Raw genomic sequence first — 23659 nt, forward strand, 5'->3', positions numbered from 1 at the left:
TTTCTAGATTTTCCACAGCAAACATTCACAGCGAGTGACACGTTTGAATGTTAAAAGAAAGGAGGATGAATAACACTTCTTACACATGTACAGAACAATATCAGCAAAGAGGTAAGAGGTATGGCTTTGTCCACAGGGGGCGCCAAAATCAACCGGACCTTCCTCACAGCAGCTTTAATAGTACTGCGTGGAAAGTGGCGTAAAAACTCTTCTTGTGTTTATACATTCGACCCCTGCTGTTTCTAAACGCACTTTAAGCACAGCATACCATACTACACATAGTTTATGTTGTATTTTACTAAATACTGTTAAAGTACTGTTGTGCATCTGTTTTTGGCTTGATATAGATTGCACAGATAAATCAAAACTCACCTGGAAATAAAGACATGACTGCTTTCAGTCATATTAAGAACATGCAGTGGTGGTGCACTTCAGCCTTCAGCTAACGTGTTTTTCACCTGCCACCTGTTTTCACTGAATGAAAAGAGATATTTATCCACCTGCTCTGAAGTCATCAGTCATCAACCTTCGAATAGAATTTCATTACTTGAAATTTTTTTCACCCATGTAAACATGTTAGTTCCTGCTGTAAAATCTGGCATTTGTACACAGGATCAAATAGAGATTGACTCACTCCTGGAAGCAGCCCCTAGTGGCCTTTTAGGGTACGACACAATTTTTGGAGCTTGTATGTTGGCTTTATTTTCCAGCTCTGCGGGTTGCTGCTTGGTTTCTACTTTCCCTTTTGAAGTAGTTTTTATTGAAGACCCGAATGCTTTATGATACAGTTTTAGTTTGTGATGGGCTGCGGCTCCACAGATGACCTCAAGTCCCTCCACTCTCCAAAATGTGTTTTCTTTATTGCTGCTTCACTTGTACGTTTGACCTTCGCTGTGCAGGATGATGTTTGTGCGCAGCTTGGCACGGCACGGCTGCTTTTTACATTCATCTCTTTTCTCAAATCTCTGTCCAATATGTGAATGCACGAGCATGATCACGACGGGTTTGGAAACCGCTAAAGGTCCAAACTGCAGCTCACACGTGGAAACTTTATTATTAACGTGGGAGACTTTCAGCAGTAAAACTTTTAAACGAATAATATCTGAGTCAAATTTGTACTTTTCAATAAGAGAGAGGAAACAGATGAAATTTTAAGATTATTTAATAACTTAATTGAACTTTTTATTATTATTTCAAGCAGAGTATTTTTTTTATGAGTCTTAAATCCTGTCTGGAGGCGATCTTTAAACTTCTGTCCTCAGATTACAGTCTTTGCTTCATCTCTCTTTCGCTTCTATACGTGCACAAGTGCCAATTCTATTCATTTTTTTAAGTGGAATCTTATTATTGTTATGCTTTTCAGACACCTCAGCTCTTTTTACCTGTTTGTAGTGGAGTGTGCAGACTGACTGACTGGGGAACAAAAGCAGACAACGGGTTCTTTTTGGTACTTCAGAAAATAGGAGCTGAAAAGATCAGCATCGTCACTATCTCGGCACAATTACATTTCTTCACCTGCAAACTTTGTCCTCCAAGCAGAAATCCTTTGAAGGTGAATCACTGCAGCATTTCTCATCCAAGTATAGTATGTAATATATTCAACAGAGTGTTTGTCTTCCAGTCTGATTCCATTCGTGGTTTTCCACCTTTGAAACGGGAGCAGGCGGGCGGGCAGGAGGGACATCTGCCTTGCATTTAATGAGTATCACAAATGTTTCAGTAATTCCACTCCATCTGAAACTTCCCTCCCCTTTAGCACACTCCCAAATTACAGCAGAGGAATGAAGCTGGGGCTCCTTGCCTTGCAGAGCGTCAGTGTTTTCCCCAGCTTGGACGAGCGGAAAGAATCCTCCTGCAGGCTTGCATCATGGAGGCTGGAAGTCAATCCAGCAGTCAACAGATTCTGTGGAAAGATGTGAGTCCAGTTTATTTTATTTATTATTGCACTTGCAAAAAAATATATATTCCATTCCATACATACTGTGCAGAGTTTAAAATCACTAAATGGAGTTAGTTATAATATCAAAGTGACCTTAACTTGTACAGCTCAGTATATTAAGTGCAGCAGCAGGGATTCCTGTGATATTTGAGTGTAAGCTTTAAGTAAAAAAAAACCTCAGAAGTCTGAAATAAAAAGAGAGTGCTGCTTGATCTCTTACTGAGTGATTTTCTCAGAATAGTAATTTTCCCAACTAATTCCTTCAGGCTTTTCACCTCAGCTTTCTTTCTTTCCTTCCATTCTTATGTTCAGTCTCACATGAACCATTGTGTTTGCTTTGTATCCAGAATATCGTCCCTGCTCGCTTGCAAGCAGCATTCAAATACACCAAGAATTGTCTTTATTTGAGACTTTATTATTGCAGAGGAGGGGGGGGATTTTTGGCCCTGAAATCCTTCTTCTTCCTCCTCTCATAGTTCAATTGTAGCAGAACTTACAACAGAGCAATAGGTGTAAGTAGCTCCACAGCACTGTGTTATTATCTTCTATGTGTATATGAAAAGTAAGCTCTTTTAATGTCCATCAAAGAAAGGGCAACGCTTCCAGCAGAGACGTATCATAAATACTCTGTAAGCGATGGATGAATAATGATTATGATTAAGAAACCACAAGTGGCTCCTTATTTAAAAGCATTTTTCACAGACTCCACATGCTTTATACGCGCATGCCCCTGCGTGATAAACCCATGCTTCTGCTTGTTGGTTTTCTCGGCTACTTGTGTGTGTGGTTTTTTTTGTTTTTTTTCCTCCTGTTGTTTTCTCAAAGAAGAGAGCTCCTTCTTTGCATTGTAACAGCAGGGAGCTCCGGGCGCTCTTCCTCACAAAGCTCAAGAGGAATCGCCTGGCTGATTCTGAACTCCTAAACCTTTAAACACTAGTTGGCGGCTGCTGTGCACTCAGACTGCTCACCCTGTCTCCATCCCTGCCTTTATTTCTGTCTGTCTGTCTCTCAATCCCACCTCCTTCCCTCTGAGTATTCGATATTCAAAGCACAGGCGGAGAGAGGTTTGTCCTCTAGTAAAGTTTCCACTGCTTATGCAACCTGCCACAGGAGAGCCGAGGATTTCAGCCACCGTTTTATTATTTTTCTTTTTTCCATCACTCGGAGAAATTCACAATATGAGGAATTTCTGGCTCTGTTCATCGCGCCTTAGGAATGTACATATAACACTTTGATGTGCCGCACGTTTCTGAGGCATATGTCCAATAAAGGATGGTTAAAATGTTGAATTCATTACTGGCAAAGGTTTGGTTTAAGTTTTTAGGGGCTCATCTTGAATAATGCGTCCTCTGTTCTCCCCCAAAGTCGTGCTGCTAATGTATTTACCAATCAGAAATCCAATCCATATTCAGAGAGGACACTGTGTAACTGTATGCCTTTATGGCTTAACCATACTTCCTCCTGTACATCAGCCCACCTACATACTGTATTTATGGAGTAGTACAAAGCCTATAAGCAGTAAATGATGCAGGGATATTTGGGGTAATTATTTTAAACAGAAGAAAAGTCAAAAGGTCAGACGCAACTTTAATTTTAATGTTATTCCAACAAGTTATTTAAAGCAGTCAGCATGTTAAAGTGCCGTCCAATCTACCGCAGCTTAACTACTGTAACAACCTCAGCCACAATAGAAAAAGCAAAGCTGCTTTATCATCATTTTAAAAAGACACGAAGATAAGCAACACCAATTTTCCTAATTGAAGTTGGTTGAGTTTTTTTCCCGACATATCTGCTTTTCTGTTGTCCTCCGAGACCTTCACAAGTAGTCCGGTGTGAATGAGAAGCTTTCATTTTCTCCCCGCTGGAGCTGTGCTGGAACAAAAGCCTGTCTTTATTAATTTGTGGCCCTAAGCTCGGGGAATTGACGACAGCAGGCAGAGTGAGGAAAAGTTTAATAAATGTAACCTTTCTGTGGCAGTCTGCTCTTCTCTGTGTTCGGCGTGGGGATGGTTTTATTTCTGTCATCAAGTGGGCACACAGGTGAATACATCCGCACAGTGGCATCTGTCTGAGTGAAATGCAATACAGATGTAAAAGGAAACTAAAAGAGGTAAAATAAACATTAACGTGGACATCATTAATTAAAGTTGTAATCTCGAATAGCTTCTCCAAGGGTTCTCTTTGGCGGCACCTGTGGCGATAAACGGTAACTGCAGGAGCACACTTCCCAGATATCCAGACAGTGTTGCATGTGTGACGTCCACGGTTGGCTCCGGTTGTAACTCTTGATTTTCCTCGCTGACGGTCGCTTTCCTTTTTAGACTGTTTTCCTTCATCTGAGCGTCGAATTTGTCTCTTTTTCTTTGGATTTCAACTTATTTTTGAAGTTGTATCTGTAGTCATCGATCTTTTCTTTGTTTGTTCAGCCATAGTAGATTACTGTTTACTCGCAACACTTGCAGAGACTGGAAAAGCAGCCGCTTAGCTCCGCCTGCCCTCTCTGGCAGACCAACCACTGCTGGCTGATGGAAAACACGTCACTAACTGGGCGCCGCTTGTGATTTTTTCTGTGAAAGTCGTCACAGACAGACAACCGTTTTCAGTTTTTATGACAATTCGGTTACATATCCGAATTTAGAGTATTCGCTGACAGCCCAATTTTAAAAGAAACTGTTTCAAACCCACTAGCGCTCTGATTCACGCCTTAGACTTGCTTTGCCTCCCACATTAACATCCACATAGCCTCATGGGTACTGTAGTATTTTGATCCTTCTGCCATGACAGAAAACCTCTCCAGAATCAGTAGTTTTGGAGCCGAAGCCAGAAGCAAGTTAGCTTAGCTTAATATTAGAACTGGAAACGGGCGATAACAGCTAGCCTGTCTCACTGATCATTGATTAGCTTGTTAGGTCTACTTTTGAAAGAAAGTAAAAACACCAATATGGGGTTTTATGGGGGTTATGTAAGATTAAAAGACACATGGTTAACAAAGGCTGTGTAACATATTAATTAGTGAACTTTCGGTGCTTCCAGTGGATTTAGTTTCCTTTGTACAGAGCCACGCTAGCTGTTTCCTGTCTGTATGCTAAGCTAGCAGATATGAAATTGTTTGTATTGATATTCTCATCCAACTCTTGTCCAAAAAGGGAAAAAATGTATATCTCAAAATGTCAATCTATTCATTTATCAACTCTTGAACCTTAACTGTTTGTCAGGTTGAGGCGGGAAAAGAGAAGAAGGCCAGGTTCCACACCTACCAGCGCGTGGCTCTGGTTCTGGCGCTGGTCTTCGTGGTTCTGGGTCTCTGCGTGTTCAGCCTGAGGTATCTGTGGAGCCCCAGCCTTGGGAAGGTACGTCTAAACATCATCTCCTTCTCTTCCAGTCATCCGCCTCATAGTCCCTGACTGTGGTAAGTGTGGTCTTGATGAGTGTCAGATAAAAGACACTCTGAGTCTCCACATCAGCAAATCATACAGGTTACATCAAAGGAAAAAAAATACACGAGTAAGGGAAATGGACAGCCACACAAAGAGCCGAAGGCAGTGCCTGCAGTCTGCATTGTGTTCTGCGAGATGAAAAGATGTGTGGGTTATAGAAGAGACAGCTGTGTTTTGCTCTGCTCATGTTTTGGCTGTCAGATCTGTAATTTCTTGGTCCGAGCCACAAACCGCTTTTTGCCGCCGCAAACATTGGCCTGTTGCATTTATCTACTCTCCGCTCGCATTGTAAACATCTTCTCACAATGACGGATCCTGATAACTCAAAGCTGACCCTAATTGCTGTTGACCAAGTGCGGCTGCAGCGGCAGGACTGAAACCTCTTGGCAGTGTAATTGGGATAAACTCTTGTCCTGGCAATTCATCTTGTAAAATCCAATTCAATCACACTTGATGGAGAACATTTTCACTCCGCTCCTTGCCACTGGATTTTCTCAAGGGGCTAGAAAAGCTAATTTACCCAAGCTAGGAGGGAAAATACATCAATAATTTCACATCCAGAGATGGGAAGTTCTGGGACAGGAATGCGAAAAATGATTGCAGTGAAATGATGGTTAAAAATGAGTATATGTGAAACCTGAATATATAGGTCTGCTTTGTGTGTACTGTAAATGCAGTAAGGTGAGCGGAGGGAGATGTACCCTGCAAGGAGCCGTTTGCTGTTATTCCAACATCTTTGTTAACGCTAATAAACATTAATTCAGCAAACCCTCTGCTACAAATCTTCTATTTCTGCCTCCATTAAGATACAAATTTCAATTTCAGACAGTCTTTTTCTGAGCTCAGGTTAACCAGGGTTCATCTTCACTTCCTGCGCAGAATGTATTGTCCGCGTTCTCTCCTTTCAACATCGATATGAATCACCTTTGAGCCATCTCCTTTGTCCTTGTTAAATATTTCATGCCGGAGGTAGAGCAGTCATTATTTCCACTTTAATAAGCTGTGATCATTCTCACGTGGCACAAAATGTGTTGATGGCAGAGGTTGCCCGGGCAATGAATATCAAACCTGCGGACCCCGGGTTTTTGCTTTAATGGGGTCTTGAGGGGGAGGCTTATTCTCCGGCCTCCACATCAGTGAGAGAGACGGAGCTGCTTCAAAGCAGATCCACCTGTCTGTCAGATGGGGAGGAAGCCTCCTCACACACACAGTAGGACAGTAAACTCAGGTACGTATCCTAAAAATACTATCTAGGGACTGCTTTCAAGGTAAAGAGGAGGATTGACACAGTAGATGGAGGGATTAGTTCCCCTGCATCAGTGTGGCAGCCAGCACCTTGTTGGTTTTTAGGTTTTTAACACAGCAGGACTCTTCTTGACTCACCAGCTAATCCTTAGCTCTGACTGGCATGTATAGACTCTGGGCAGCAGAGCACTGCAGCTGAAGCCAAGGGGAGTGTACATAATTTATTTTAGGAAGCAGTTGTGTGGGGGTTGTTTTTTATTTGATGACAGCTCATATTCAAATACAGCTAAAGAGGGATACTGCTTCTTTCCCCGTCTCCAAATATGGAGAATTTCACTTTCGGTACAACAGAGACAGCCTTTAAATATTTCCCCAGCTCCAGGCTGCCTGGAAATATGTTCGAATCAAGATTAGCTAGAGTCCACTTATGCACGGTCCTTATATCACCATAGAGTAGGCAGTTAAATTATACGACTTCCCCAGGTGATTTCAGTTCCCTTTAAAGCTCCACCATTCAATACGATCAACAATGCTTTAATGTACGGTATAATGTCATTAAGTCAAAGACACTCAGAGCATATAGCTTTTTCAGTGTCTTTCAGCTCAACGCTTTGGTTTAACTTCACACGACTGGACTGTTTTAACTTCAAAACAAAACATAGTTTCATCGTTGTTCAACTGTACTATTTTTTATTCTTTAAACCGTCAAAGCACAGAAACTTTTTAGTGTCTTTCAGCTCACTGTTTTGGTCTTACTTCCCACAACTGTACTATTTTTGGTTTGACATTAACACTCATACAGCATATAGGGTTTTTGGTGCCTTTTAGTTCATAGCTTTGGTTTTACTGCCCAAAATGTAACTTTCATTGGTCCAGTCCTTTTAACAGTATGTTTTGCAGCAGCAGCAGGCAGCTGCTTTCAAGAAAAGCTCTAGTGAACTAACTTTACCCAACTTGTTCAGCACGAAAAGGCTGACAGACAAAGTATAGTTGGTTTTTCATATTGAAACATTTTCCAGCTAAGCAGCCAGACATTCCCCATCAGGAGATGGTGGAGCCCAAAACAGGGCTAAAAGAGAAACTGTTAAGCAGACAGGCCCTTTAATGAATGCTAATGTTGCTCTATCTCTACTGGAGTAGACGGTTCTCTGACACAATTGTCGTGGTGAAAATTAACTCATTGTGCGAAGGGCGGGGTACATCCTGGACTGGTCGCCAGTAAATCACAGAGCTGACACATAGAGACAGACGACCTTTCGCACTCACACCCACACCTATTGGCAATTTAGAGTCACCAATTAACCTAACGAGCATGTCTTTGGACTGTGGGAGGAAGCCAGAACGTCGGCCCAGGATGCCCAAACCGGGCTTTGAACCAGTGACCTTCAAGCTGTGAGGCAACAGCGCTAACCACTGCACCTCCGTGCAGCCCCATTGCACAAGATTGCTTTGTTAATTTGTAAGTAAGTCCTGCTTTTCTAAACTGTGTCTCAATGTACTCTCATTGTACAAAATTGAAGCCCCTGAGGCAGCCGTAGCCACTCCTGCTAACCAAGACACACTTAAATTACTGGGGGAAAAAACAGCAAAGATCCCGCACGTCAGCGTGTTTAACAACAGAACAGCTTCTTGTGTTGGTCTGAAGCAGACGTTCACAGATATGTAAACTTCAATGACTGTAGTGATTGTTTTAGTTAAGTTTCCTCTCACCGTTCCTCCTCTACTCCGCTAATCGAGAACAGATCGGCAGCAGGAGCCGAATTTGTCAACAGAGCTGTCAATCATCCTTTTGACAGCATCAAATAACACATTAAAAATAAACTTGTCAGAAAAATAAACACTTGGACGTAAATCATCATGATAAGAACCATAATGACAGAAACCATGTTTGAGAAACATTTATCCGGCATGTATTTTGATTTTATAGTTTGACTCATGTCCCATCTGTTAACATGGAGGAGGCGGGCTTTATGACCTACACTGCAGCCAGTCAGCAGGGGGCGATAGAAATGTTTTGGCTTCACTTTTAGGGAGCTGTAATGTCGTCCATATTTGTGTACAATCTATGATCAGTACAAATAAAGAAATTACAGCAAACCTTTGAATAAAAAAGTATTCTCTAAAACTGTCATTATATTAATGGACACGCTGAAGAGTGCAAGGCGTATCAGGGAGTAATCAAAGAAAGAAAGACACGTTTGCAAGAACAGATTCACAAGAGCCGACCAAGCTTGAAGTGAAAGTTCCTGATGTGGTCGCTTCTCAGTTTGAAATCTGCTCTTTCCGTCTCCTCCAGCTGTTTTTAGAGATTCCAGACACCCGATAATGTGAGACGTACAAACAAGCTGATGGAGTCGCATGCTTTTCACAGTTCACGTTAAATGGAAGTTACTGGAGCAGACTAGAGAGCGGTGCTTTACTTCCAGGTTTTAAACAATTCACACTCTGCTCACGGTGAGACTTATTTAAGTAAGCAAAGGAAGTGTTAACTCTGCCTTTGATCTAATTACAGAAAGCATAACAAAATGTTTTTTGCTGCTAAAAATCTCTGCTCGCAAATTAATTTTGTGCTCACTGGATGGTTTAACTTGTGTACTTGAATTACACATCAGCTAAATAAAACAAACACACACATATATATTACATGCGATATATCCCACATTACGTAGCGCCTTCACCTTAGCATTCTAATGAAAAGTGGAAACCGCAGCAGGGCTGCAGCCACGAACACTTCTCGTCTATCCTCTCAGTTCACCAAAGCAGCGTGACCTCGTGCACCCAGCTTTGTATAAATAACCGCAGAATGGTAATTTGCTCGGCGCGTTGTATTTCAATATGACATGATAACCGCTCGGGATCTTCTTTTAATTACCTGAAAACATATGTTGTTACAGAGGCCTGGGGAAGACACTTTGCCATTATTTTCTCTGCCTTTGTGTGTGTGTGTGTGTGCGTGAGGGCGTGGTTGTGCTCGTGTATGCATCTGTGTGTATCGTGCGTTTCAGTGTGTAGATTCGGTGCCTCTGCATTCTCTTTTGGCTTACGGCAAATTTCTGTTTACTATGTGCTCATTATTGTTCTGGGCCACAAGTCTCGCCAGGGGATTTTTCCTCCTTGTAAATTAATCCTCTGTTATTACCAGTTTACATCAGCAACTCCGTGAAAATGGAATCTGCCTGGTGAATCCAACAGAAGAGAGAGGAGACTTACAAAAATGTCCCGGGAAAAAAAAGAGAAAATCTGGATGTTGATGTCTGCTGAGGGGAAATTGTAGTGCACACCATCCGAAATCTACATTTTTATATCATTAGATTTGATATATTTGGTGCTTTTTTTAATTCATGAGCCACTTTGAGTGAGATTATCTGCACACCGGCAGCCAGGCACAGACTCATTGTGAACCTGTAGACGTTGTAAACCAGTTTTTCCAGGGGAACTCTGAATAGCTCACAGGTGCTGTTTGGGCTGTATGGCAAAACTGCCGGAGAAATACATGAATGTCAGACCCGAGGAAAGTGCTCCATTATTCAGGCTGAAATTGCATTGCTCACCTTGATGCCTTTCCCTCTGCGGTCCCAAGGTAGCTGCTGAGTTGTCGCTCCTGATGGCCTCTTAAATGCCTCACTGTCAGGCCCGGCGCCCTTAATGAACACCGCTGCGCCTGCTGCTGCTTTCCACCGGTCACAGGTGTATGGCTTTTCAAGGCCGGGCCCCCCTTTGTTTATTTATTGCTCATAGGCTGTGTGTACCCAACAGTCCCCTCGGTGTCCAGGTGTCAACATGCAACAGGGGAGGAAGACACAAGATTTGATCGTGATATGATGCTATCTTGCTGCCGTTGCAGAGGCTTTTTCCTTTCTTTCGGGTGGACATTGCTAACATCGCCTTACACTGTTTGTTTACTCGGTCTCATGTGGAGGACTTGTTATTCTGGACAGGTAACAGGGCTTATCTAAACAGCTGGTTTGGCGGGACCTTTTGGGAGGCCTGGCCCTCAGTCTGTAATCTTTTCTGATTTTACACGTCAGGCTCGTTCATTCATTAGCAGGCCGCTGTCCACTGGTGTCTCTCCCTGGCTGCTAAATTAGGCCGCTACAGGCTCCCCCTTCTAAGATGATGCATTATGCCTTCTGCTCAGGAGGAGTGAAGGGGATGCAGACCTGGATAAAACAAAGGAGGGTTGTTTTAAATTGCCACTGGAGAGCCTGAGGTAGGAAGGCTCCATGGTGGTTGTGGCACATTGCCTTCTCGCTGCTACAGAGAGCGTGACAGCACTGCAAAGCCCACCGGGAGTTATTTATTGTGCCATGCAGCATTTTAGCGCGTCTCTGATCCTCTTTTTTTAGAAGCTTAAATAACATGGGTGTAGGAAAATTATGCATCTTAATTGCCAGTGCCTGGCTTTGCCAATCCAGCAGCCGCAGCAGCTCATGTGCAGCATGTTGTATGTACAGTGCGGTGGGTAAACAGACACAAATGCTCGCCTGTTCCTCTCTCTCCTCTCTGTCTCACCGCCTCGATTGCCAAGTAGACTCCTCTGCTCTGTTGTACAATTTAGAATGTGATTGAGCTTTCACATCCACTTTTGCTCTCCCAGGAAGTCTGCACCGCTTATAGCCTGGACGAGCGTTCACAGCCACAGTGCCGGAGCAGAGAAGTGAGCAGCAAACTGGAAATACTCGCTTCATCTGTCGCTTTATTTCATGCTGCAGAACAGAAATTTTTCTATACTCTGATGGATTTTATAAATGAGTAAATCTCTATCCTGAAAAGTGGCTGTGGCAGTTTGCTCTGCTATATATACCTGCCAGCAATTAAAAGGTTGCATTGACTTTCTTTTGCGAGTTTGCCCCATTAGTCACCTTGCTCAATATGTGAGGAGAGAAATAGCATCTAAATCACGGCTGCAGGTCTTTTTCGCAGCCTAACACTTCATATGAAATAACCTCAGCTGATTAGCCTTTTTTAAAATGTGAGAAAAGAGCTCTAAAAAGTTGGAATGTGTTCTAATTTTAATGACATGCATCCAGACCTGCCAGGCTTGTTTTAAAGATTGGCAAAAATAAACATGAAAAATCAGCAAAAATAATGAAGATCTTTCATCCAGTGAAACTTGAAGTGTTTACACGGGAAACGAGCGAAAGTGAGGCCGACAGCTCCGTCTTTAGAGGTGTAATGAACCTCATTAATGATGTGATATTCATTCCAGATGTTATTAATCCCTGAATTAAAGACATGAGACATGATGTGCTAGCAGTCTGGATAATGCAGCTACAGTGGGCGGACATAATGTGACTTCATTTTGGCATCTCTTTGGTTTTACATTTGGCAGTTTGATAGAAGGAAGAGGAAAGGGCGTGTCATTTGAGGAGGTTGAAAAAAATAGCTTAAACGCAGCATTAAAAAGTCTTGAATCTCAAAATGTTCCCTGAGGAGACACACGTAGTTTACATTGACTCATAGACGTGCACACACAAGATTAAAGTGATAATACTGAAGAGTTTAATTTAAATAAATGTGTGTTAAGTCTCTATCTATCACCGAATGAGGTAACACAATGATGATTGAGCCTATGGCCCACTGATATAAGCCTTTGCATTTGCAGAATTACAGACTGGCTGTCTGCAGCGACATTCACAGAAAAATCACAAGCGGCGCCCAGTTAGTGACACGTTTTCCATCAGCCAGCAGTGGTTGGTCTGCCAGAGAGGGTAGGCGGAGCTAAGCGGCTGCTTTTCCAGTCTCTGCAAGTGTTGCGAGTAAACAGTAATCTACTATGGCTGAACAAACAAAGAAAAGATCGATGACTACAGATACAACTTCAAAAATAAGTGAAAATCCAAAGAAGAAGAAACAAATTCGACACTCAGATGAAGGCAAACAGTCTAAAAAGGAAAGCGACCGTCAGCGAGGAAAATCAAGAGTTACAACCGGAGCCAACTGTGGACGTCACACATGCAACACTGTCCGGATATCTGGGAAGTGTGCTCCCGCTATTACCGTTTATCGCCACAGGTGCCGCCAAAGAGAACGAAACTGAGATCTTTGTCCTCTCGTCATTGTGTACAGGTAGAACATACGGTATAAACATACAGACACACACTCAATAACAGTTCCTCCACAGCATGACTACTAGACTTAAACTTCCCAGGGAACCTTTAAAGGCCTTGTTTACAATTGCAAACACTCTACAGTTTAGGGAGGCACAAAAAAGCAGAGAGAAATTAAAGTCGATTGGACGTTTTCCAAAGCAGACCATTCACACAAAGATGAACTGTAGAGAAACAATAGAGGTCCACTGCTTGCAAGGATATCAAGATTTATAATAGCTGACTTTATTCAGGAGGTAAAATGAAATGTTAAGTCCAACACAGACAGATTTTTGACGAGTGAGGGATGTAAAAACCGGCAAAGCTCATTAACCAAATCCAGCCAAATCCAAGAATAAAGAAGCCTGTCTTGCTCCTAAGTTTGCTGCCAGTGTTGCAGAGGCGTCTCGTGTCTTTTGTGTCGGGCGTTTTAAGGCAAAGTTGAACTTAAATGTTTCATTTGAAACTAATGAGAATCATGAGTGAAAACATCTTGAAAACATGTTCAACTCGACCCTTTTTGTTGCTAGTTTCGCCTTTGTAAAATGCTGTTAAAATTCTGTTGATTGACACATCAGGGGGGCGTGAAATCTTCTCCGCCTTCTCCGTGTGTCCATGTCAGTTTAACTCGTCTGTGGTCGTAATTTTTGAACATCGAGTTGCAGAAAAGCAGCTAAATGTTTAAAAAAAGAAGCATCCGAGTGCTCTGAAGTGTTTGCGTTGTTACTGGATGTGTAGTTATCTACTCATCACCATGAGTATGATGGATGACAGCTGCTGCTTGGCTGCTGTGTCTCATTTGCCCAGAGAATGTTCTTCACTTTGTCAGCTGATGGTGATAAAGCTTGTCAAGACCCTTTTCCTGATATTCACGGCGGCAGCTGGACCGACCCGATGACCTACACGAGACTCTGAATGAAGCGGAAGGTCCAATCGGGCGTTAAACGTAGGCAGAGGATGACTGTTGTTTTGATTGTCCTCTCCCCGTTGTGAGCGCAGACCCGTCATTTTGGAAACGCGGCTTTCTTCTAACCGGCAGCACCAGGGGTCTCAGACTTCTTCAAATCACCAGTGTGTCCTCTGGGCTTGTGTCTCTCGCTGAGATAATGTGGGGCTCATTAGCTGTCTGCCAGGAACAAATAATAGCCTGGGTGAAATGTTGCAGGGTTTAATTACCAACAACGCTGTCATACACTACATATTAATATCAAAACTCATCCCTGCTGAGAGACACTTTAACGCTGTCTGTCAGGACGCAGGTTTGACTATAATGACACATACGGCATCCTGGATGATGTTACCTGTTTATACCTCTAAAATAGCATCACTTTAAAGTTAAAGTGTGCTGTCGTTTAAGAAGGTTATAAAAAAACTAATTGTATTAATATATTTATTAATGATTAAACACGCTTAGACATAATGAGGAGATCAGAGGGGGCATTTATAGCTTTAAAATGTCTTTAATCTGACAGTTAAAACCGCAGCGTTTGTGCAGAGAATAGAAATTTAAATGTATGTGAAGGCGTATTTTAGTCGAGCAGAAATCCTCATAAAAACATTAACACATTGCTTTGTGTTCTCAGTAGCTTTAGGGCGCAATTAATTAAACATATCATATTATTTAGAATTTATGTTCATGTTACACTTTGGGATTTAAAATGTTTTTATTTGCTCTGATGGATGAAATTCAGGCTCGGATGCTCCTTGTCCAGTGTGTGACCTCCACACTCCGTACATTATTCCATTGTTTGGTCTCATAGTGTTCTCTTTTTAAACCTTTGGGGAAACGTTTTTCATTATTCACTATACAGCAGATAGAATCTCTTAGGTAGGTATCTCTTTCATGGCAGCTTAAAGCACAGAATTATATATTTTTTCGCCCTGGAAAAAAGCAACATTTGACTCCGCAGACTGCACCGTTCCACTCCACTCTTCTTCTTCACTGGACTGCAGGTCCGGTTTGCTGCACAGGCTGCAGAAACATTGATTTGACCTCAAAGATGTCTGAAGAAGTTTGTTCATTCACTAAAATCGATTAAAACACAATACCATGCTGGATATAAAATTATATGCTGTCGATTTGATGCCATGTGACCGAATCACATAGTATTGTACGGAGTGGTGATGGCTTCAACTGAACATGAAGAGGTCGTTAATGGAAATGACAACCTGACATGATAATCAAAAGCCCCTTTTATACTGCCACCGTTTACGTTTCATCTTTGAATTAAAACGCACGGAGGCAGAATAGTGGGGCGAAGTCATTTCGTCACTGAGCCGGCATCGGAGGTAGTAACAAAGGCGAAACGGCGTCCGTGTAAACAACAGAGCCGGCAGGGCAGAATAGTACCATGTGTGTATGTGAAGCATACACTGTTTTTTACACACATCCTTAACGCAATGTAAAAACACACACTGGGGCGTCTTTACGCCGCTGTTGCTTGGTCCAGTGTAAAATGGGAAAGGCGGCATGACGGCGGAGCTTCATTACGGTGCTGAGGTGGAACCGCAGTGTAAAAAGGGCTGAAGATATGCACACTGAGAGAAACCCAACTCATTTATGTCATTCACTGAAAATGTGATGTTCCCTCTCTGAAATTCTGACTCCCATCCTGCTGCAAAAAACACTGAAAAGCATTCATTTTCTCTTTCAAAGTGCTTCATTTGCATGCTTTTCATCAGCACCTGACCATTGTGCACCATGTTGGTTTGATATTAAAACAGGATGAATGACTGAACCAAAATATGATAGTTTGGGTTTTTTTAAAAGGATGACACAGTGTTCAGCTGCAGAATCAGAGACCACTGGGGAGCGTAATGTGTTGTGCCTCCCCAGCGGGTCTTCAAAGTCTTTTTTCAGCGTTATTAAAAAGAAGGGCACACCAGCACTGACATGCAACCCACACAGGGGCCATGGCAACAGACCAAGAGCTCCTCATCAGTACCCATAGTCCCAGTGTGATCGCCCATTGTCTCTGCATAGGACCATCACTCCCTCCTTTATTGTGTCTTCAAGGCAGACGCAGGCTGTAAACAATGTTTGAGCAATTATGAGCCTGTATATCTTCCAGCATCCCTGCTAGGACTCGTTCTAACAGTCTACCTTGTTACAGGGAAGCGGGCTTGTTCTATACGTCGTAAGCTGCAGATGAATGAGAGGTCGGGGGGATTGTTGTTATGGGAATATCAGCTGTGATGCGATAAAAGAGGAGAGGTGGTCGCGGATTTCCAACTTTGATCATCCCGACTAATCTGTGCATGTCTGCTGAAGCTGCTGTACAGAGTCTTGGCATTTATGCAGCAACTGAACTTAGACTCGCTTTTATTGCTTTCCACGCACATTTTTTTCATGCATAAGTTGGCACACGGATAAATGCACCACACGCAGTACTGATAAATAACGAGGCGACTATCTATTGTCATCTGTTGGTAAACTGCCAGTGAATTTCAATGTGTCACATCCCCAATAGTGAGTGAGCATTTTCCCTCGTGAACCAGTAGAAGTTCAGCCTTCATTGACTTTTAACAAAAGGCTACTTTTTTTTTTTTTCTTAGTGGCTTTAAAACTTTCCGGTTGCTGTTAATGCCGTTCATCTGGCCAAATTATTGCCTTGTGTCTAAATGATCCAAATTGCAGCCTTACAGCTCTCACAAGCTGTTTCTTAAATGCCACTTAGCTGCTGGAGCCCAGAGTGTGCTTCGTGTTGATTTATTAGGAGGTGGAATGGCTGAAAAACCAGCAGAGCGACAAGGAGACGGATCCACAGCAGAGGTCACACACCTCGACTCTGTCTGCCTCCATAGTTTAGACGCTGGCACTCTTTGTCTGTTGAAGTCTGTTTCAGGTTTTGAGATATGCATCTGAATGCATTCCAGTCTCCAGGGGATACCTTTGATGAATATTTCATAAACCAAGACGGCCCTTTTATTGCAGGAGATTGGTCGTATTCACATAACGTGTTCACCTCAACAATAAGCAACAGGATTCATTCAGCTCTCATGACAAGGAGCAGATTGTTCCTCTGCTCGGCGCAGCGGTTACCAGGCAGGGGAAGGCACAAAGGGAGGATGCAACGTGGGACAATACAGTGGCGGGGAGGAGAGAGACATGGCGGGACAGAGTCATAGCCCAGGCCTTTGTGCCGTTTGACTTCATTTCATTTTTTGCCACTTTGTACCGGTTGTTGATGCTTTGGAAGCCAAATCTATCCCATACTGGCTCGTGGAATTGGGGTAATTTAACATCATTTATCATGTCCCAAAAAAGGTGGTTTAACATCATCTTTAAAGGACTTCTGAGGCGCCTCTGTTCTCTCTCTTTCAGTTGGCAGGTGAAGATAAAAAAAAAGTAGCCATTTTGGAACCCCTTTTTCTCCATGTTATTGAGGTGAAGAAAAAAGCAACTATTTCCTCTTTCTAGTTTATCTGGGGTTTGGCTAAGACTTTAAAAAAAGAGTGTTGAAAGCAGATCAAACACCGGTTAATGTAAGTTTGCAACATTTCATTTTCCGCCTTGGATGGGTCGGTGTCACATTTGCTTGGACACTTTGTGTATTTAAAAAAAAGTGTTGGACATATTTATAGCACTAAGATAGCGTGTTATGTTTTTTGTAGAAGTTATAACTGCAGAGACAGATAAAAAGGAAAAGGAAAATATGTACTTTTAAGCAGAAAAGTCCAGGGAAACATGCTATTCCCCAAGCTGTTGTACAAAGAAAATACAAACCTTTGTTGTTTCCACTTTGATTTTTATTGAGATCATAGAGACAAACAACACATCGAACAACAATATGTCCCAGTCCCCGAGTTTCCTTCACAATAGTGTGTTGACCAAAAGTACTGAATAGCTCCCAAAGTTCCCCCTGCCCTCCTCCCCCCTGAACGCAGCTCTATTATAGGCACAGTAGCACGAATCAAGGTGATTTATAGCCGCAGAGAGCTCAAGTTGTTTAAAATGACTGCTGTGATTAGTCATATATGCTTCAGAGCTAGAAAAGGGGTGCACCGTGCTCCTGTAAATGAACAGCAGCTGCAGACTGTAGTCGACCACAGCAAGGTGGTCAAACGTGGTAAGCGGCTGAGTCGCTGCGGGACGGGGAGAGAAAGTGGGTCATTACACCCCTTTCAGGTATGAGTAGGTTGACAGAAGAGAAAGGTAGGCTACGTTCAAGATATTCCGAGGCTCCGCTGTGAATTGATTTCAGCAATGAAAATAAAACAGGAGAAGTATGATAGTCTGTGAGCTCTGCCAAATTCCACACTGAACAAATGTGCGCCATATATTCCAGCAGCCCTCAGATAACTCCACGCTCCATTATCCCTGACAAAAAGGTGCTCCTGGAAGATACTTTTATTCCTCTAACTGATTTTTGTTTTTTAAAAAGTATTGTTTCCTCTCTTTTTTCACCCTAAGTGCCCTACAGAAATCATATTTTAACCTCCTGTTGGCTTCTCATTGATCCAAAAGAGAACAAAGCAATGAATTTGTGGTATTTTATGGCTCTTTGAAAGAATAGTCTATGAATCATGGGAAAAATCTGCTTCCTTTCTGACACTAAAATGGGAAGATGAAGACTTTTATCTATGTGCGAAGTAAAGGATTATAGGAAGTTAGTGCTATGAGACAATTAGCTTAGCTTAGCAAAAGACATTACTGTAAATATTTGTACAGGTTGTATTTGACACAAAATATGTTAGTCAGCGAGCTTAAAAATTGGTGGTAGTTAGGCTAGCTGTTAAACACTTTATGGTAAACTAAGCTAATCATCTCCTAGCCTCATATTTAGCACATAAAGTAGACTGATACCACTCTTATGTGTGTGCAGTAAGTATAAAGCTACAGCTAGACGACAGTTAGCGTATCACAAAGACTGGAAGTAGGGGGAAACAGCTAGCCTAGCTAGCCTAACTCAAAATGTTACCTACTAGTAGCTGACTGATTAACACATTGTATCATCTCCGAGTTAGCCAAAAACTGTAGGCTAATTACAACTCTGATTTTGGATTTGTTAGTATTTGGATTAAGGTTTTTACTTAATACGCTTTAGCGTTGGTAGTAGTCATATTTTTTTAACTTTGGAGAGTAAGAAAGGGATATTTATCAATACGGCAATATATTGTTGTCCTGACTCGTGCAATACAAATATCGATAGGCTGACAACAAATAACATTTTGATTTACAAATATAAGACGCTCTAAACAGATTTCCGTGCAATTTGGACTCACTGCGTCGCTACTTCATGACTCCTCACGGTGCACTTATGACATGTATGAGGGTAACGTGAACGAGAATAATTGGCCAAAGAAGTTATGTCGTGATATCATTACATGATTGTCTTACAATGTATAAATTATTGCCAAATCGCTGTATCGTGATATTAACGATATCGATGGCTATGTATCACGTATCGTATTGTATTACCCAGCAATTCCCACCCCTTTAGGAGAGAGCTATGCTAGCTGTTTAGCATTGCTTCCAGGCCTTAAAGATATAATTTTAGAGTTCTCAGTTTTGTTCTATTTGGCGGCACCTTTGGCGATAAATAGGAATTACAGGCGAATACGTGCCAATTTAACCGGACGTCCACGGTTGGCTCTGGTTGTAACTCTTGATTTTCCTCGCTGACGGTCGCTTTCCTTTTTAGTTTGTCTTCATCTGAGCGTCAAATTTGTTTCTTTTTCTTTGGATTTTCACTTATTGTTGAAGTTGTATCTGTAGTCATCAATCTTTTCTTTCTTTGTTCAGCCATAGTAGATTACTGTTTACTCGCAACACTTGCAGAAACCGGAAAAGCAGCGGCTTACCAACCACTGCTGGGTGACTGAAAATGCGTCACTAACTGGGCGCAGCTTGTCATTTCTTCTGCGAATGTCGCCACAGACACCCAGGCCATAATAATACTATATACTGCAAATGCGGTATATAATTAAGGTAAGGTAAGATTACTCAATTCATCTGCTAGCTTGCTATTTATTATACATTGACATAATGGTGGGCTGCACGGTGGTTCAGTGGTTAGCACTATAACGATAACTGGTACAAAGCCCAGTTTGGATATCTGGGGCCTTTCTGTGTGGAGTTTGCATGTTCTCCCCGTGAATGCGTGGGATCCCTCCGGTCTCCTCCCACAGTCCAAAGACATGCTCGTTAGGTTCATTAGTGACTCTAAATTTCCTGTATGTGTGAGTGTGAAAGGTTGTCTGTCTCTGTGTGTCCGCCCTGTGATTGACTGGCGATTAGTCCAGAGTGTACCCCGCCTCTCGCCCAGCGATGGCTTGGATCGAACAAATGCCTACGTTACCTGCTGCAGGCTGATGGGTAAAGAACTCAAATGGAAGAGTTCATATATCTCATAGTGGATTTTCACCAGACTGATAGCCATCCGACACCTTTCTGATACCAATCTGATCAGGGCAGGAGCCTCAAACCCATTATCTCGTGAAGCTCAGGCATTTTCACTACCACTATGTCTATGTAAACAGCCTTTTTTAGAGGGGTTGTCGATGGACTTACAGTAATGGTTTCCAGTCTGCTGCACATTAAAGGAAAAATCCACCCTCAGTTACTCTTACGCTGTCAAGTATCATCAGCTTATGGCTTTAAATGCACTTCAGGGGTATTTTTTGTGATGAAATGTCATAATTCACTTTTTGGTAAATGCAGTTTAAATTTACCAATGCTTGCATCACTTACTGATCTACTCTATCAGTGCAGATTCCTTTTCTTCCTCTACTGTGGATTTGTGTGATTACTGAACATAAATGCAAAATGGTGAGACTAGAAAGAATCTTTTGGCTGACCGTTATCTCTGATGTGTTAGGTGGTTTCACATGTTTCTGTGATCAAACTCCAGCCTAGCTCTGTAGAGATATCCAAGCGTAACATCACACTGTAAATTATCTGTTAAAAATACACTATTAAGCAGCAAAATTGGCTCAGAAAGATGGTACATGAGAGGTACATTGCCAGTGGCTGTTTGTTTTAACAGTGTTAATGTGTTTTAGGAAGATGGCTCCATTAAGCTTTCGCGTCCCGACACGTTCTTGCTTATTCTTTGAGAGGCTAACGACCTTAGCATTTTCTTTCACCGGCCTTTGGCATTGGCAGCTGTAAAACATTTCAACATCAAATTGATGCTTAAAGTAATTGCTTGGGTGAATTCCCAAAAGCACTTTAACCTTGCGCCAGCCTAGATTTAGCTTTTCATTTAATGCTACATACTCAGGATGTGATTTTTGTGTGGCTTCCAAACACATATTAAGATACCGCGGAAAAACAAGAGTTCAAGTTCAAGCTTGCTTCATAATTTTCAAACAGAATCTGACATTATTTTTCATGTCAGTCTAGTGAGGAGAAAATATCTAAGGTTCAGTACATTTGTAGTCAAAGCATTTTGGTCATTCTTTCTTGTTGCTATTGATAGAACTTCCTGAAGATAAAAAGACTGCATACTTGGGCACTGTAAGTAAATAGCTTGCATGCAGCTATTTACCTCCACATATAACAAAACCACAGAAAAGACCGGGGCTAATTACAATGCAGAAATGTTTCAGTGCCTTACAACTGTTTATATTTAGAGCCAGGGTCTGATGTTGCATCCTTTCATTACACACTGACTGGCTACATGCTTTCAGCTTCCAGACAAAACTCCAGACTACAGTACACACTCCGGCTTTATTGGAAGGTTTTTCTGATTTTGGGTCCAAGAAAGCTCAGTGTGGTTGCTGATCTGAATGTTAAGCATATTTTAGTGACTAAAATAAAATTGGATGAAGAAATATGAAGAAAAACACACAAAAATGTGGACCTCTTCCAACACATGTTTTTCTTTTAGAGGACTAATCAGTAACTGTTGTCAGTGGCAGCAGAAAGCCTGTATGGAAATGACACAAATTTAAAGAATATATATCATAAAAGAGTTTTTCCACCAGGGGAAGTGAAAAAGCTTATCCTTGGACCTTATAAATTCTGCGAGCTCAGGTTTTATTTGATCTGGCAGACACGTCTTATCCTCCTCCCACTTAGAGAGATTTCCATCTGACCCGATTAAGTTCAGGCCAATCAAAACCATTTATCCAATAAAACCGGGGTTGATACGATGACTGTAGAGGAGCACTGTTGTTTTTATAAACAACTGAAATGATTGACACTGATGTTGAAATGTTCTGACTCAGTGTGCGGTAGTTCATATTATGTACAATTAGAAAACAGTTAATTCCAAATTCCAAGAAATCTGATTGGACAAGAAGCATTCCATGAGTGCTGATATAGAGTATAACAGCACTGGGACTTTTTACAATACTGTATGTATCACTCCACCTCAGGTGTTCTGAATACTGTTAATTAACATTACAGCAGATGGTCTTCGTCTTGATTGATCAAGCTGGTTCCACTGAATCACACATCCAAAGCAACTGTCATGAGATGTACAACGGCAGTCCCCAAACGGCGGACCGGATCCGGACCAAACTGTCGTCGTCTCCGGACAGTTTTGACAAGTACATCTATTTTAACCTGCGCAGCTTTTTTGTCTTTGCGGTAGTGATTTGGGGGGAAACTTGCAGACCAATGCATTTGTTGTAAATCATCACACGTGACGCTACTCAGCCAATCAAATCTGTCACTCAGATTAACACCGCGACTGACCCAGTGGGTGTGTGAGAATACAGATACAGACTGAAGAGCCAGGAGAGTTACAGAGACACAGTGGGAGAAAATAAGTGAGTGGGGGAAAAGTAGACATGGCGTGCTCTAAAATGAGAGCAGCAGAGAAAACTGAGCTTTTAAGACTGGACAGACGATTATTAAACGCCGACATTGTCTGACACTGTCACTCCACTCGTCTCTGTTAACAGAGACTCCAGGCTGCAGTTTAGTTCAAACGCTTCATTGATAAACCTGAGAGTTACACAGAGCTACATCAGGCTTCATCATCATGACTAGTTTTCCTCTTATTTCCGCAGTTCTGTTCTTATATGTACCGGTATGTGCCCTCCCTCTCTCCCCCTCGCTCTCACTCTCTCCAGCAGTCCATCAGTGTACAGTGCGTTTAAATGTTATTTATTTCATAGTCATTGCCTGTTTTAAAACTCACCATGAGAAAAAGTCTAAAGCAACTACATTTCGGCAAAACATAAAATAAAATTTGGCAAACATGAAATAAAATATAAAGTGGTCAAATCTTGATAATTCTGTCAGGAGGCAGAGAGAGAGCAGCTTCAGTGAAGAGATAAAGCTGTCTCTTTCTCTCTTTGATTTCTGCACTGACAACATTATACAACCAGTAGTACCAGACATTTTATTATTTGTTTTCATTTACAAATAAAGACACTTCCATCACAAACTGGGGCATAAAATACAATTAATAGTTGTCGAGCAGAACTGCTGAAAATGTGACTATAGATGCAGAGTCATCATAAGCTGGTGGATGTTCAGCCTCACAGTATTTCCACTGTTTGCAACATGTTGCACGGCGCTGTATCCTGCTGCCTGTCAGGTTATCTTCAGTGAGATTGATGTCATGCGCTGCCAAAAGGCTCATTTTACCCCGTACCGACTAAGTTGATGACGCATTAGTGACTGACCAGTATTTTCTAAATTTAATTTTCCGAGCTGGGGCCCGTCCAGAAGCAGCTGCCTGTATTCAGCAGGCATCACCAAACAGCCGCTTGCATGTGTCTGGCAGCCCGGGAGCATTCCTACTTCATTTATCCGAATTCTCCAGGCCTTGGGAGTTGACAGGCTTGGTAATCAGTGTCCACAAACATAATCCCTGTGGTCTCAAGGCACCACAATCAGATCTCCCTCGCTCTTACTCTGTGTTTCCCTCTAACCCTCGCCTCTCGTTTTCTCAGATTTTATATTAAAAAATCTGTTAAAAGCACCTTGCCGGGGAAAACGCGAATATGCCCACCACACAGTGTCTGACAGTGAATCTAGAGAACATGTG

General features: G+C 42.1%; 1 protein-coding gene across 2 annotated transcripts in view; it reads left to right on the forward strand.

Moving 5' to 3' along the window:
- Positions 1–1815: 1815 nt before the first annotated feature.
- tnmd (tenomodulin) overlaps positions 1816–23659 on the forward strand; it is a 53126-nt gene continuing 31282 nt past the window's right edge. For both annotated transcript variants that reach the window (XM_069669941.1, XM_069669940.1), the window contains exons 1-2: positions 1816–1915; positions 5155–5289. In XM_069669941.1, coding sequence (XP_069526042.1) covers positions 1868–1915; positions 5155–5289 — 183 coding nt within the window. In that variant the 5' untranslated portion in view covers positions 1816–1867. The remainder of the gene's footprint in view (positions 1916–5154; positions 5290–23659) is intronic.

The sequence above is a fragment of the Semicossyphus pulcher genome, unplaced genomic scaffold (genome assembly GCF_022749685.1).
Source record: "Semicossyphus pulcher isolate SPU_LCO1_2020_fin unplaced genomic scaffold, fSemPul1.0.p SCAF_2, whole genome shotgun sequence".
NCBI lineage: Eukaryota > Metazoa > Chordata > Actinopteri > Labriformes > Labridae > Semicossyphus > Semicossyphus pulcher.